The sequence below is a fragment of the Pteropus vampyrus genome, unplaced genomic scaffold, assembly GCF_000151845.1.
Source record: "Pteropus vampyrus isolate Shadow unplaced genomic scaffold, Pvam_2.0 Scaffold619, whole genome shotgun sequence".
NCBI lineage: Eukaryota > Metazoa > Chordata > Mammalia > Chiroptera > Pteropodidae > Pteropus > Pteropus vampyrus.
The window spans coordinates 487,115-504,425 of record NW_011889400.1 but is presented as its reverse complement, the minus strand read 5'-3'; the positions used below and the strand labels follow the sequence as shown (position 1 = coordinate 504,425).

General features: G+C 38.2%; 1 protein-coding gene across 3 annotated transcripts in view; it reads left to right on the top strand.

Moving 5' to 3' along the window:
- TEK (TEK receptor tyrosine kinase) overlaps positions 1–17,311 on the top strand; it is a 101,155-nt gene that overhangs the window by 48,644 nt on the left and 35,200 nt on the right. For 2 of the 3 annotated variants that reach the window (XM_011384728.1, XM_011384727.1), the window contains 5 exons: positions 5,985–6,095; positions 7,058–7,210; positions 10,358–10,489; positions 10,937–11,077; positions 16,845–16,996. In XM_011384728.1, the coding sequence (XP_011383030.1) occupies positions 5,985–6,095; positions 7,058–7,210; positions 10,358–10,489; positions 10,937–11,077; positions 16,845–16,996 (689 nt within the window). Of the gene's footprint in view, positions 1–5,984; positions 6,096–7,057; positions 7,211–10,357; positions 10,490–10,936; positions 11,078–13,789; positions 13,919–16,844; positions 16,997–17,311 lie in introns of all 3 variants that reach the window. The other variant, XM_011384726.1, reaches the window with a different exon arrangement.

Below are 17,311 nucleotides of genomic sequence, written 5' to 3'. Positions count from 1 at the left end.
TCTCTGGGAGGAAGGTACAGAATTCCAGCAGAGATCTCTCCTTGTTCTGACTGGAATGATCTGGCCCCTCATCCATCAGCCCTTTTCTCTGAGCTGGTCATACCTAAAATGAAATAGTCCTTTCCAAATGACTATTATAACCACAGGTGCCTATGGACTGAGAATGTGTCACCTGTGGACTGAGAATGTGTCATTTCATGAGATAATGACATCGTGAGTCCTTTAAGGTTTGACTTTTAATTATAACATTGATCCAGGCAAATAATACATCTCTGTACATTTCACTGATAGGCTGTTTCTTATCTAGGAATCTGCAATTTTTTTATATCAGTGCTTGTCAAAGTTGAAAGTGCTGATATCACCTGCAGGTCATGTTAAAATGCAGACTGATTCAGTAGCTCCTGGAGAGAGGGTCCTGACATTCTGCTTTTCTATCAACGTCCCAGGTGATAAGATACTCACGAGGGGACCAAGGGTTTAGTAGAACCCTAACTGGGATCCACCTGAAAGTATTTCTTTGAATTTGCTAATGGTGGTAATTAAAAGATTTGAAGGCAGAAAACTCATTTTAAGGTCAAAAGTGATAAAATCACTATTCATTACAAATGAAGGAAAAGGTTTTCTTAGCAAAACTGTAATGTTCCCGTTTAAATGACACCAGGGTGAGTGGGAAAAGTGCACAATAGACATTCCCAGGAATGCAGCTCTCCGGTGAGGGAAGAGAGGTTGAACAAAAGGATGTGAGGTGTGCCAAAGCTATCATGGCTGAAAGTCACTTCTATTATGTTTCACATGTGTCATTTGGGATTTGACTTATATAAAAAATTATGTCCTGCTGATATTTCCATATTCTGAATGAAGACGATCTGAGATTTGTGCCCCAATGGTTTCACAGAAATGAAATGTGAAGTGCCGCTCCTGGGCTGTCCTAGCATCATCCTGGACAAGGTATAAATAAGAACCTGTAGAGCATATTACACCAGAACAATGGGAGTCAAAACCAACTGTAATGATCCCCCTGAACTGAGAGTCCAGGTCAGCACAGATAAAGGATGGAGTAAATTCAGTTAAATGAGGCAATGGCAGGCTTGAATAGCAAGAAACAGTTGAGAAAAGATGGCTTTTAGATTCATATTCACCTGAGTTTTAATTCTTTCTTCATCACTTATCATCCGTGTGGCCTTAGACAAGTTATTTAACTTCTGTTGGTCTCGTTTTTCATCATCTGTGAAATGGGTATAATAATATCTTCAAAATCGTCTTACATTTTAAATAAGATGGTGTATGCAAGAGCCAGTTCCCATGACTGCATTTAAAGTAAGATTTGATTTACACAATAGATATGTTCCTAAAAATCTTGTGTAAAGTGAGACATTGCAGAATAAGTTACATTATAATAACAATAGCAGTGTGTATATGGTGAGTATGCAATTTGATGCCAAGCATCTGACTTCAGAGCTGGTATTTCTGACCACTGCATTACCCTTGGCATATCACTTTTAATGTTAACCTCCTGCCCTCATTCTGAGCACTTGTTTTATAAAGTACAATGACTCCAACTGAAACCCTACAAAGTAAGCCAGGGCACAGAGTAGAGGCGTGGGAGTAGAAGTCAGCCAGATGTGGGTTTGAGCCTAGCTCTACAACCCAGGACAAGTTACTTAATTAAAATCGTAGTTTCCTCATTTGAAAAAAAAAAAAATGGGGATAGAGATTTTACCACATACATTTGAGAATCAATTGAGATCACCAACATTATCTGGCTCACAGTAAATGTTTAATCATTACCATTGAAGTACCTTGGAATAAGCAATAATTTAGTGGGACTATTAATTTTCCTACTTAACTGTGGAAAATTTTAATGCAATCTATTAACTAAATTGTAGGAATTTATATAAAATAGGAAAATAGGTAGTAGTTTCCTATATCTTAATAATAACATCTCAGGCTGTTGAACTAATTCTGTTTCTTTTGCTGACCATCCAATGGCTGAAATACGATGCAAAGAAAGTGATATGCTTTATAGTGAATCAGGAAAACCCCCAAAACTCTGTCTGTGACACTATTAATTCCCTAGTAAAACATCATGGGAACTCAGAAGTGCCTGCTCAGAGACATAGAGAATAGGACAAACATCAGTATATTCCTGCTTGCTGCTGACCCGTGCATCTGGGGTGGAAGTGGAAAATCCATTTGAGATGTGCCAAAACACGGCTTAAACTGGCTCGCTCACTCCAAATGGCCAAACTGTTTTTATCAATGGCATCATCCAAAAAAGTCAAAAGCAGTTTGCTCAAACCTCACTGGAGATTTTGTTTGGGAGCAGGGATGTATAAATGAAGTTTGAAACATTTTCACATCCAAAGATCTGTTTCAGAGTGTTCTATCATACTAAATGTAGGTTATTTTTTTTTTCCTATTTTTGTTTGAGAAATAGCTTTACTTTAAAAACATCAAATTTCTCACACTTGATTTGTGAATTTGAGAGAGAGGAGCCATTTTTATCTAAATAACACAAATGAGCATGTTAAAAGCATAAAGAAAATAGGAAACTTTGAAATCGGATTCATTCATTTATTCTTTCATCCCACAAGGATTCTTAAGACTCTATTTTGTGCCACACAGGGGAGATGTGATGGTGTTAAAATTTCCTGAATACTTATTACGTATCTGACATTCTCCTAGCAACTTCATATACATTACCGTATAATTCGGATTTTACCAAATGTGTATATGGTGAGAACTACTATGACCCCATATTAACAGATGAGACTTGTAGCTACTGTAATTTAGGTACATTTGCACACCTGTGTCCCAGTTTAGCCCTGGGAAGGTTAACACAGGCCGATCCCAGAGGCCAGGGTCTACCCACCACCCTGTGTTGCCTTCCAAACCAGATGTGAACTTCCTCTCCTGGAATGCTCAGTCTAGCAGGGGAAATGCACTAGGAATGGGGCTGTAATGGGGAAGTACAGCTATGATGGCACTTAACCTGGATTCCAGGGGTCGTGTAAGGCCCTGGAGAAAGTGACATCCATATAAATGCAGATATTGAATTGGAGCAGTTAAGACTAAAGGAAAAGAGGAAACAAGAGAAAGGAGGAAGTTCTAGACTTAGACGTGAGTGATTACGTGGTCTGTTTGAAGAACCCAACATAGTTCAGAGTGGCTGGAACTGAGAGCTAAGGATGCAGGCCTGGAGTATGATGAGTCTAAAGAGCTGGTGTTGTGGAACACATGTGCAGGCCTTGAATGTGTGTCTCAACTTTTACACGTAGAGTTAGGCCTTGAGTAAGAGACCTAACTTCATCTCCCACATTGCTACACTATGGATATGCTGTTTTCACAGGGCTTTTGTGAAGTTATACGAAATAGTGATGGACATAAAACTATATTCTTCTTCTTCTTACTCTTAGTCTTTAACTATCATTAAAGTAAAGGAAACAACTGAAATTTTGCTTAATTATTTTTCATCCATGAGAAACACCTTTGTTTATAACTTTTACTACCATTATTTTCTTCTTCAACCCTTAAGGAATAAGTAAATTATGTTCTTAGTTAAGGTCTGTCAGTTAATTAGCTCATCCCAATAATTTTGAGCAAGTCATCTTCTAACTTAGGCCTCAGCGATCTCATTTATGAAATGAAGTGGTTGGATTTTAAAGTCTTTTGAGTGCTAGCATTATATTATCTATGAAAGGCTCTGAAGTTGAGTTACCTAGTTCTAATGCTGGCTCTCCTATGAATTAGCTGTTTGATCGTGGACAGGGTACATAATTTCCCTCTACAAATTTCCCTTTACAAATTTCCCTTATTTGTAAAATTAGGATAATTGTAGTACCTATCTTAGAGACATGCTATGAAAATTAAATATGTGTAAAGTCTTCAGGACAATGCCTTGTAGTAGTGGACACTTTTAAAAGGTGCTTATTGTTTTCATGATCCAGTAAAGTCACATGACAACAATCTATGTACCATGTAGAATCTGGGCTCCTGTGTCATTAAGATGCCCAGAGTGCAACACGAAGATTGTGGACCCCTTCATTATTACTCAGCAGAGAACAATCAACCTAGAGACGCTAATGCAGGGGGTGATAGGCTAGAGAGCAGTGGAACTCTGGTGTGACTTTGTTCCTACCTAAGAAAACAGGGAGCTTAAAAGTCTGAAATAATAAAGAGCCACAGAGTGGGGAAAAAGGAAAGCTATATTGGGGTTGAGCCTAGTGGAGAATCTTGGTTCCTTTTCAGAATACAATACTGAATGAAGTCCCACGGTCAGTTAAACAATCTTTACACAAAGGGGCAGAAAATATAAACAAACCACATAGAAAGGAACAACTACATGAAATGGTCAGAAAAAATTCTCACAGGAGCCCAAGAACATATCACGAAGAGCAAGAGCTGCACACATTAGATTGCTAACTGAAGCACCTTGCAGGTATGAGAGGGAGCCCACCAACGTTCCCCACCCCCAGTCCCCTGCCCGCCATCCCTACGTGGTCGGCCCATTTCAGTCCTGTTGAGAAAGCTGCCACTCAAGTCCATATTACAAATGTCAGCGCAGCAGTGTTACCATTTATTTATGTTTGGGAAGGATACAAGCTCAGGATTATTTAATCTACCTGGTAGGTGGTTCCTTTTTATCATCATGTAAAGACCATTTTTATCCTGAAAATGTTTTGATTTTAGAATAATTTTTTCTAATATAAATATTGTAAGCTTATGATAGTTATTATTAGTGCAGTATATATTTTTCTATCCCTTTATTCTCAATCTTGTATGCCATTACAGTTAATGTATAGCTTGTGAAAAGAGCACATGGTTATATAATTTTTTAAAATTCATTCTGAAAATGTCTGGCTTTTACCATATATTTGGCATGATTTCTCCCATCTTATTTTCTTTTCTATATGCCATGATTTTTCTTTAGGAATTCTTTTCTTCAATTGTGTCTTCAGTTTACTTCCATTCTCTCTTGCCCTCCATATTTAGAAAAATTATATATTCTGTTTCTCTTCTTTTAGTGGTTTTCTTCACATTTTTTCTGTTGGGCAAACTTACATGTCAATCATACTTCAATAAAGCTGAAATTTTAAAAATTGGCTTATCTTAATCAAGCCTAAGGTTAAATCCCCTTATTCCTGTAGTTGTGACTATCTACAGATTATGTTATGTAAGTTAAAGTAATTCACAAACTGTTGTAGCTAGGAGAATGTTAGAAGATTTCATTCACATGTCTTGTCCAATAAACCTAGGAACCGAGACAATATTGTGTTCTAAGCCTAACACAAAGACGGATGTTTCTAAGTGATATTGTAAACCAAATATGCAATAGCTTTTCTACTTTCTTCTCAGTACTGTCTAGTCCCATGACTGTGTCAGTTAATATACAGATAACTAAAGGGTAGAAAGCAAGATATTGGATCCCATCTCTACCTTATTCCTATATTTACACCATTAATAAGTGCAGCCTTGTGCTAATTCAATTTGAGAAATGACTGGGGCATTCTAAAGCAATGAGAATTATTTGGAGTAACAACTCAAAAGGACCAAGGGAAAAACCATTTGGCAAATATCTGACCATTCTTCTTCTATTGTATTTTGAAGAAGCTTGGTAGGAATTGGAGAAGGATGGCCGATTCATCTTTAATACAGTTTATAGTTAATATCAGGTCTTAGTTTGGTAATAGATATTAATCAACATGAAGTCTTCACCTCCCCAACTGATTGTGTGGAAAAATGTTTATATGTATTTGATGTGTATATATTTACATTTTAACAGAGGAAATGACCATTCCTTTTATCAGATTCTTAGTTATGTAAACTTAAGAAAGTTTAAAACCTGTTAGCTACCACTGTTTTCAATATCATGAAAACTCCTGCCAAGTGCCAGCCTTCATCTTCTGAAGTTCAGAGTTCACTTGCTCCTTGAGAAAAATACATGACCTCATTTTCTCATTTGTTTTCTCTCTCTCTTTTTAAAGCTTCCTTCCTACCAGCTACTTTAACTATGACTGTGGACAGGGGAGATAATGTGAACATCTCTTTCAGAAAGGTATTGATGAAAGAAGAAGATGCAGTGATTTACAAAAATGGTGAGTATGTGTTTTGTTTCCTTCCAGCACCATGGTGTGAGACATCAGATAGCACAAAGTGTATTGTTGCAACCTTGGGAGTGGATGTCTGAAGTAAAGCTGCTGTGATGCAAGCTAATCAAATTCTATGACAGAAGCTCTTTTAGGCAATGTGTTTGGTTACCTAATCAAGTAAATTAAAGTAGAGGTCCATACACATATGTACATTGTACATTTATGAATGAGCAATTAAAGTAGAGGTCCATACACATATGTACATTGTACATTAAAGTAGAGGTCCATACATGTATGTACATTGTACATTTATGAATGAGCAATGTGAATTATGAATGTACAATAAAACCCCATCATGATGTGATAAGTGCGTCCCAAATACTGCCATATATAAAATGTTTGGTTGTTTGATTGCAAGGTTAAGGAAATAACCAAAGTGAGCCTGGAAAGCCAACTGGCTGGAGTTCTGGAGGTTTAACTGGGAAATCCAAATCTGTCTTGGTCCAACTATGGTTTGGCACCACTTGGTGGCCATTGCCTAATCCAGCTGAAATATTGATGGGGACTGTTCCGAGTTCTCTGGATGAATAAGATTTCCAGATTGGAGTAGTAATTCTAGATGCCTTCTTGTTAATGGATTCACTGGCAGGGTTACCTAGCATTACCCACCCAGTTTTGCCTGTTCACCTCCCCCTGTGTAAGATAAAAACTTTAGCCTATCCTCCCTTCATGTGTTTGGTGGTAGATCCCATAGACTAATAGACTATCTACTCTATCACCATAACTTTCTCGACTATTGGGACAGCATTGGGTAGCTCAGCCTCTTCATTCTTTTCCCACATTCGGTATGCTAGAGCACATTAGCTGTATCAGATCAGGGAAAGCTGATCAAGTGGAGGGGCCAGATTAACCAGGAAACAAGAATGTTCGAGTGTGAATCATTATTCTCTACTTTTCTCCTTTACCAGGTTCCTTCATCCATTCAGTGCCCCGGCATGAAGTACCTGATATTCTGGAAGTGCATCTGCCTCATGCTCAGCCCCAGGATGCTGGAGTGTACTCGGCCAGGTACATAGGAGGAAACCTCTTCACCTCGGCCTTCACCAGGCTGATAGTCCGGAGTAAGTGACTTAGAGGCCACCATCTGTGATGACGTTGTTAGGCGTTTTAGTTGCAAGTAACAAACTGACTCTGGCTCCTTAAGCAAAAGCAGGGATTGGTTGGAAGTATACAAAGGACTCAGAAAATTAAAGGAAAAGCTGACAAGCAAGTTTTCAGAAAAGATAGCCTCCAGGGAAGATCTGGGGTTCAGGACTGCGGAGAAAAATAAACTTTCTCTCTTGGATGCTACCTACCATTACCTTAACTTAGCTTCAGTGATGTTTCCTGTACTTCCAAGTTTTGAATTCTCAGGAATAAGAATAAAATTGGCCTAAGATATGTCAGATGTCTATTCGCCTAGACCAATGAGCTATAGATGGGGGTGGAGCTACATTTTACCACAGTGCAGGCACTAGGACCTCACACATGAAAAGCAGCATCATTCCCATAAAAAAGGAGGAATCACCATGAGCTTGGCAGTATCCCTGATAGGTGTCCTACAAGGGGAGAGTTGAGCCTTTTGGGTTGGTCTAATATCTGGTTAAACATTAAGTCTCCCATAAATCCCACACTTGCCAGATCATTAACTCTCAAATGTGATTTCTATTTTCAGGTTTGAAAAATGCAAGAGTTACAGCTAGTGAAAATTCCCCCACCCTCCATTATAACTATCAAAGTGGAGAGTAATCATCACCAGTAGTTTTTATAAGAAATTGATCTGCAGGAAGCAAAACTTTGCCCTGAATTTTCCCTAGCTATGCCTGGTATTAAATATTCAGGTCTAAGTACCTGGGATGCTTTATCATTCCTCTAATGATTGAGATCTCTAACCCATGAAGAATACTGATTTTGCTTTGCATTATATTCATTCATTCCTTCATTTAGCAAATATGTGTGATTATAGCCCTGTGTCAGGCATTGTGTTGGTATTGAGAATTCAGGGTAATAAGATGAGCCAGTGTCCCTTGAATAATTCCCAACCATAGCAGACACATACATAAATAGATAAACAAATACCACAATATGACAATAGAATATGAAATGTATGGTTCACTTTCAGAGCAGGTGAAATCTCCTTTTATTCCACTATACTCATGGAGATTCTGAATGACAAGAGAACAATTTGCATTTGTTTCATTTAGGTGGTTTCTTTCCAGTCTGATATAGCACCATGTGCCAGGGTACTCAGAGTCTGGGGTAAATGGGCAGATTTTCTAGCAATATCAGAAACATCAGATATTGACATACGGTAAAAAGCTTAAAGCTCTTTTTAAAAAATGTTAAAAAACAAAAAACAACAAAGCACCACGATTTGGCATAGACTTGAATTTAAAATTCACCTGAACTTTTAAGATAAAGCAAAGGGCTTCAAGCACATTTGGATCTTCAATTGTCTTTTTTTTTTTCAGATTGCTAGGAGCACATGTTGATTCTCTTTTGCTCTTAGGAGTATTTCAATTAAATCATTTGAGAAACACTGATAATACTTAAAATCATTCTAAGAAATTTGAGTTAGGGGCACAATCATCCCATTTAAAAGTATTTTTCCCCAGTGTGACCTCTTTTGTGTTTAATAAGAAATGAGGTACCGACATTTGAAGGTGTTTGTCCATTTCTCATAACTGTAGGATATGTTTCCAGGATGAATCTAAGCCTAGGAATAGTCAGTGCTTAAAAACTTTGTATTAAAAAATCATACTGGTTATATTTATAGGATTTCCTTTCAGTATAAATTCTCTCCTTTAAAAAAATTTCTCCCTGTATGCCACGAACATATCGTTTTTTAAACTAAAAAAACAAGGCTTTTGAAGAAAATTATAAAGCCTAATTGCATACTTGTTGCTTATCTTTTCCCAACTTCTTCATCCCCAAGAGAACACTCCAATTATTCCCTGGAACTTTATTCTTTCCTCCTTCCCAGGATTAGGGGTGAAGCTGGGACAGGTCTACAGATAGGTATAGGGCTGGAGACAATTTAATGTAACAGGAAGCCCATTTTCATCTCCAGTATCTGTCATCATTAGTTTTCAACATGTACAAATAACCTGTGGTCAGGCTCTAAGGAAATTACTAATTGTGCAGAAATATTTTCCCTTTATATATTAAAGCATGTAAATATTATCACTTAGACATTTTGTAGCTTTATTAAGTGGAAGCCTATAAGAAAGAGTCTGTGTTGACAGTCTTCCTGATTATTTTAGAGAAAATTCTATAACTAGTTCTTTCCAAAAAATTAAAAGGTTGCATCAGCTGTAGGAACAGGTCCAAGCTTAGCACCATAAAACTCACATTCAGGAACAAAGACACTAGTTCCTTTTAGAAGAGAAATTAAATAAAATTCCTGATTATAAACGGTCACTCAACCTTCCTGGGTTTTCCTCATATCAGAAGGTATCCTTAGACCTAATTAACAATCTAAAAATCACCAAGTCCTGGAGAGAAGTAGCCAGGACATATGAATCTAAAAGCATTTTACCATCCTTGTACTCTAGGTTTTCTATATCTTGTTTCGCTTATATGTTTTCTACCTGAAAAATAGGTAGATGCTACTAGATCCTGCTCCCCTTTTTAGCCATATCCCTTCTCCACATACTCTAGACCAGAGGTTCTCAAACTCTGAGATATGTCAGTATCATCTGGAGGACTTGTTAAGCATAGATTGCTAAGCCACCTCCAGAGTTTCTCATTTAGTAGGTCATGGGTGGGGCATCTGAGATTTGCATTTCTAACAGATTCCTGGGTAATGGAGGTACTACTGGTTAAGGATCACACTTTGAAAACCACTGTTCTAGTTTCTAACCACACCTGCAGCTCTGCCAGCATGTCATGCTCTCTCCTCAGCCTTGCCTTTGCCTGGAACGCACTCTGCAGCCCTATCTTCTTTGCTCCTTTGCTCTGATCCTGCAGATTCAGCTCATGAACCACCTCCTCTGGGAAGCCTTCCATTATACCTTCTTCCATCTCTAAGACAGAATTAACTCCTTGTCTTTGTTTCTATCATTTCCTATTTACACGTCTGTTTCCCACATTCAACTCTTAGCTTTCAGAGAGCAGAGATTGTATTTTATCTTCATCGTCCAGTGTCTGCTAAAAAGATTGACTGACATGTAGCAGGTTTGTTGAGTCAATGTGTTCTACTCACCACAGCATTTTTTTCTTAATAAAAGGATGTGAAGCTCAGAAGTGGGGACCTGAATGTAACCGTGTCTGCACCACTTGTATGAACAATGGTGTCTGCCATGAAGACACTGGGGAATGCATTTGCCCTCCTGGGTTTATGGGGAGAACATGTGAGAAGGGTAAGTCAAGAGTATCTGATGAGTAAGTTGTAGATTTAAAAAGCCATCATTGGATCTAGAATTTTATATCTGGACAGAGTTGGGAATGGAAGCTAAATGGCCACTGTTAGGCATGTGGTACTTTCATGTGAATTAGAAAAAAAGGGGCCCTTATTGTAAACCATTGAAAGTTGTAATAAGTATACAAAACTACAATGTCTACGATGTGAGTGTCGCTCCCTAAGTTTGTGTGGCACGCAACCTGCATCACTGTGGGCTGTGACTCTGATGTCCTCTCTGTGGGGAAGCTTCATTTTCTGTAAAATGGACTTTGAGGGTATATTCACCCAGCTGAGATTGGATTATGATCCATGTTCACCGGTCTAGGAGAGACCTTTTAAAAGAAGAAGCATGCATTTCAAGGAGTTGCATATTTGACTCTGAATCATCTTTTTCTCCTCTCTAAAGCTTGTGAACTGCACACATTTGGCAGAACTTGTAAAGAAAGGTGTAGTGGACCAGAGGGATGCAAGTCCTATGTGTTCTGCCTCCCGGACCCCTATGGGTGTTCCTGTGCCACAGGCTGGAAGGGTCTGCAGTGCAATGAAGGTACGCACCAACCACACCCGTGAACCAAAAGGTCCTAGCAGATATGCCAAAGAGGTCTGGTTTGCTGGAAATCACAGTGTAAGATATACCTGGACTCTTAATTCTCCATTGCTGAGCTACAGCATTTTGAATCACGGATGTTTTCATCTAAAGTTAATTATGCTTTTACATTAAGACTCTGGACCTCATGGAAAAGTTCTTCTTACACATCACCTGGGGATCTTATTAAAAAGCACAGATTCTGATTTCATAGGTCTGGACTGGGGCCTGAGGTTCTGCATTTCTAATAAGCTCCCACACGGTGCTGACGCTGTTAGTTTTCAGACCACACTTATAGTTGGAAGGCCCTAGAAGATTCGTTCTTTTGGTGCGTCATAAATATCAGAGCTTTTAGGTCAGATCCAGACAGGATTTGAGATTTGAAAATCTAGAAAGTTAAGATCTCATCTTCCGTGGACCTTACTCATGCAGTACTAATTTTACCTACTCGAGGATTCCCTCTGCCCTTTCTAAAACATACTTCCCATTTGATAAAGCACAAAGGTATGTATTCCCCTTCTACTTTCCAGTATGCATTTCACATCTACTCTCACACAGTAACTTAACATGAACCTGTAGCCAAAAATGCCAGATCTTTCCTAATGAATGTTAATGCGGTGACTTAGCCAGAGCTCAAAGGGTTTTTATTATTTACCTCACAAAATCAACTTTTTTCCACATCTGGCACTATAGGGAGCTATGATGGGGTCCCCAGCAACCTTTTTACAATGTTCTAGGGCAGAGCAGTTCAGTAGAAATATAAGCAAGACATATATGTGATTTAAATTTTCCTAGTAGCCATATTTAAAAAGTAAAATAGGTGAAATAATTTTAATACTTTTAAAACCCAATATATCAAAACTATTATCATTTCAACATGTAATCAATAGAAAAAGGTATTAGAGATGTTTTGCATTCCTTTTCTCATACTAAGTCTTTGAAATCTCAATTTGGACTAGTATATTTTAAATGCTCAATAGCCATACGTGGCTAGCGGCTACCATACTGGTCAGCAGAGCTTTAGGGGGCTGGAATAAGAGGGCAAAAGTAAGCTCTCGCTACCTGCAAAACCTCACTCAGTTCCCTCCAGGAGCTGTCTATATCTGCTCCCATAGAACACTGAGGGAGACACAGCAGTGAAGGAATCCCACCTGGCCTCAGAAATGTACATGTTAAAGTAAAAGGTGCCTCCAGGTAGGGGTAGATCCCAGTTCCTCTTTTTTAAAAAATAAGAATATTAAAAAATCACATTCAAATTAAAAAAACAAAAACATATGTATATATGAACACTTAGCTAAGGCCCAGGAATGGGTACAGGCATTGTGAGGAGTCTAGAACATAAGTTTCATCAGCTTTACAGTAAGTGGTGTCTCTAGATCCAGGTTTATAAGGGTACATTTAATAACTCATCCTGGCTCATGCCTGGTTCAAGATATCACTAAGATTTTATGAACCAAAATATTCTAGTGTTCTCTCAGACTCTTTTCTAGGACCTCCAATTACATGTGTGTTAGAATCTTTGATATTGTCCCTGAGGTCTGAGACTCTAATATTTTTTTTCTGACTTTTTTCCTGTGTTCTTCATATTGGTTAACTTTTGATCTAGCTTTATCCATTGACTCTTCTGTCATTTCTACTCTGTTGCTAAGTCCATACAGTGGTATTTCTATCTCAGATAGTGTGTTTTTCAGTTCTAGAATGTCTTTTTCATTATTTTTTAGTTCCTATTTTTCTGCTGAGATTTATAATCATTTCTTTTGTTGTAAACATATTTTCCTTTACCCCACTGAGAATAATTATTACAGTTGCTTTAAAATTCTTGTCTGCTATTTCTTACATCAGAGACATCAAGGTTGGTCTCTGTTGATTTTCTTTTCTCCTGAGAATGAGTCATAATTCTCCATTTCTTCTTTTGTTGAGTAATTTGGGATTGTATCTTGGACATTGTGAATGTTACATTGAGGAGTCTCTGGAATATGATTTATCCCTTTGAGAAATGTTAATTTTGTCTTGTTATGTTTTAGAAAGCAATCAACTGGCTATGACCCAAACTGGAAGCTCTGGCTCTTAGGCATCAGCTCAAACTCAGTTAAATACTTTTACCCTTAGTCGAGCTGCTTTGACTCTGCACTTAGCATGTGTGGTTGAGGGGCCAGCCAAACATTTGGGACTTCCTCTCTCTGGCCTTTCTAGATTTTCTCTCTTGCTTTCCAGTGGCTGTGGTTGCCCTAACTGTCCTCCGGTTTTTCAGGTCAGTAAGACCATAGGTATTCTTTGGACTTTTAGTTTCCCCACATGATATCAACTGTACTCAACCACTAGAGTAAAACCTGAAAAATGAGAAGCACACCATTCCCATCCTCAAAATTTAAATTCCCCTTTAGATCCTGCCTGGTTCTCCCCAACTCTACAGTGCTTTCATGTTGTTGATTTTTAAATACAGTTGTTGTTTATGAGAAGGTTGACCTGGGAAGAGCTTATTAACTCTCCTGGAAGCAGAATTCCCCAATCCTTTAAGTTTCTGGCCACTAAGGTAAATATGCAGATAAATCACATGCTACCTTAAATGAATTAGCAAGTTTGATTAGAGAGAAAAATGAAACTAGTCACCTATAGCCCAAGTTTTCTCCCTTTTCCTATATCCACATTGGTTTTTGATGTCTTTATTTACAGCATGCCAGACTGGTTATTATGGGCCAGACTGTAAGCTCAGGTGCAGGTGCACCAATGGGGAGATGTGTGATCGGTTCCAAGGATGCCTCTGCTCTCCAGGACGCCAAGGGCTCCAGTGTGAGAAAGAAGGTAAAGCAAGGTAACACTGTAGTCAGGGCCATCTTCAGCATGTCCTAACCAAGCTTTGCTGGTGTCTTTCTTGCCCCAGTATCCTAAGATTCTCAAACCACTTCTGTTTCCATCCAGAAGCTGGGAAGAATATATCCCAAATCCTAAAGGACAGCTTTCTGTTTCCTTTCTGTGGACCCTCAAATTGCCTTTAATTTCTCTTTCCTCTAGGAATAAACCATGTGCTTTTTGTAGCACATTAAGTGATGACTGGTCAGCTGAGAGCTCTGCCTACCTCCTGTGCTCTCTTTTCTAGGACCAGACTTTTTCCTGGATATACACAACGGGGAAAAACTACTTTGGAAGAATTTGGACAAATACTACTTTTTAAAGAAAAATGTAAATTAAGAAATAGAAAAGATTACCCTCAAAATGAGTAGTTACAAAATTCTAGTTCAGAAATTACCATAGAGCAGAGGTCAGCAACTTGACCCAAAGATTGTATCTGGCCCACGATTTTCTTAACAGCTTTATTGAAGTATAATTTTTAAACCATGAAGTTCATCCTTTTAAAGTGTATAATTTAATAGTTTTTAGTATATTTACAGAGTTGTACAACCATTGTCATAATCTAATTTTAGAATATTTCCATAATACCAAAATAAATCTTGTACCTGTTAGCAGTAACTCCCATTTTCCCTTCCTTCTAGCCCTTGGCAACCATTAATTTACTTTCTGTACAAGTTTGCTTATTCTTGACGTTTTATATACTATAAATGGGATCATACAAGATGTGGTTTTTTGAGGCTGGCTTCTTTCACTTATCATATTGTTTTGAGGTTTATCTATGTTGTAGCATATGTCAGTAATTTAATTCCTTTTTATTGCCCCATCATCTGTTATCATAAAGAAAATTTTATTGGAACAGAGCCACATCAATTTGTTTACAATATATTGTGTATGGCTCTTTTACACTACAACAACAGAGTTGAATAGTTGCCACAGAGAACTTATAGCTAACAAAGGTGAAAATATTTGCTCTCTGGTCTTATACAGAAAAAAGTGTGCCAATCCCTCCCCTAAAATATACTTTTTTAAAATTAAAAGAAGCATATTTTCAAAAACTTAAAAATAATACACATATGTTACTTTTTCAGTCAAATAAATAGAAATATTACAGAAAGAAACACACATCTGAAGAAATCTACATTCAGTATAATAAGTTCTTTATAGCCTTTTTCTTTGTGAGTTTAAAAAATCAGAACTAATGTTGGGGAGGGGTGGAGAATACCAACAGTTGTTTTCTCAAAGGCTTTAACTTATCAGTTTTTCATTTTCTCTCCTTTCCCCAGTGTTTGGACTTTGCTACAGAGCAGGACTCTGGGAGGGTCTAGGAAGGCAAAGAAATGCTTGGGACTATCAGAGGAATGGATTGAAAATGGACAACTAACAAGTTTTAGATGTGAATTTTCTATTTTACTCCTTCCTTTCTTTTCTAAGGCCGATGTCACAAAAGGTGTGAGAATCTCAGATTTAGATCTAGGACCCAAGCTTCTAGAGAGTAGTCCCCTTTCTCTAAGACCAGCGGTCCCCAACCTTTTTGGCACCAGGGACCGGTGCTCCTATGAGACTCTACTGCCTGATGATCTGAGGTGGAGCTGAGGTGGTGATGCTAGTGCTAGGGAGTGGCTTCGCTCGCTGGCCTACCACTCATCTCCTGCTAACAGGCCATGGACTGTACTGGTCTGTGGTCTGGGGTTTGGGGACCCCTCCCTAAAACCATTCTACCCTCTACCTGCATATCCACCATTACCTCCATCCAACTGCGGAAAATGTAAGGGGACAGTGAAGAAAAGAAATGGTCCAAAAGTGTCAAAGTGCTTTTAAAATTCCTACATGAATAACTACTTAAACTGAAAAATTTGATAAATTTTGTAATCATAGTCTCTCCAAGTTTACAGATATATCAAGGACATACCTTTGTAGTTATTAGACCTTTTTTTCCCCTCCTGATCCACACTCTTTACCTGTTTTATTCTAGTCCTGAGAAATAGGATATCAATATAAACTATCAATATTGATGGGTTTACCTTGACCCCATCTTCTCCCACCACTGATATGGAATAGCAAGTGACAGCTGCTCTTGGGAGCACCTCCGTCTCCTAGTAAAGAATGTGTTGTACTGTTTTCATCCATGTCTCACATTTAGCTACAGGTGGTCCAAGGTTTTCTAAGACTCTATATTTCAGAAAAAAAATTGATATATTTAAGAATTATTCATTCTCTACTCTGCAGATATTAGGCAAGCAATCCTGATATCTTTTTAGCTACCAGAGGCACTTTTTTTCTTCTTTCAATATTGGCAGCAGCATTTTTGATTTGGCTCTTGACTAGAAATTGATTGGGGGTATTATATTTCCACTTTACTTCCCGGATGTGACTATGAATATGATTAATCATCTGCCATTTGCACACTTCCCATATCTCTCATATATCAAAACTGACAATCATGTTGTTGATCCGCAATATCATGGGTTCTTTCCTGAGTGGAAGAAAAACTAGTTTTTGTATTTTACTTTTGTTTTTGTAAAAATTCTCTTAAAAAGCAAGAAATGGGCTAAAAGTAAGGCCAAGGGAGATATGGCCCTGATGATCATTTTAATATTGAGGCTATGTATCCAGGTCCACTGAGAGAGCACACGTTATGTTGAAGAGTGTGGACTCTGAATTCATAAAGATCTAAGCTTGAATCTGGGCTCTGAAACTTAGCCTCCTCATCTATAAAATGGAGACCACAGTAGCACCTGCCTCACAAGTTTATTATGTGATGATAAAACAAAAATTTGCAAAGTTCTTGTCCATGCATGACTTGTTAAATGGTAGCTACTTTTACTATTACTACTGCTGTGTAAGAGATTAGATTTCACAGTGCTGTTTTTTCACTCAGGCATGCCAAGGATGACCCCAAAGATAGAGGATTTGCCAGATCACATAGAAGTAAACAGTGGTAAATTTAACCCCATCTGCAAAGCATCAGGCTGGCCACTACCTGCTAATGAAGAAATGACTCTGGTGAAACCAGATGGGACTGTGCTCCATGTAAGTTACTCTTAATCTGCCCTCCTGACACCACTAGATACTTTCAGTGTAGTAATAACCCCACCTAAGACTAGGTTCCACTCAGGGTTTGCATCCTCCTTGGCTAGGGTGTTGTTAGCTTTGACAAAAAGGAGAAGAAAGTTCAGCATAACCCATTTGACTCTAGATAGACCTGCTCCCATGTCTCCAATTCAAAAACCATGATCCACGGAATCCTCTAGGTCTGAATGCATTTCTTGGATCACTCTACCGCTTCACTTTGCCCTGTGCTCAAAACTGGTTAGGGCACTACCACAGCAGTGATTCTTTGCTAAA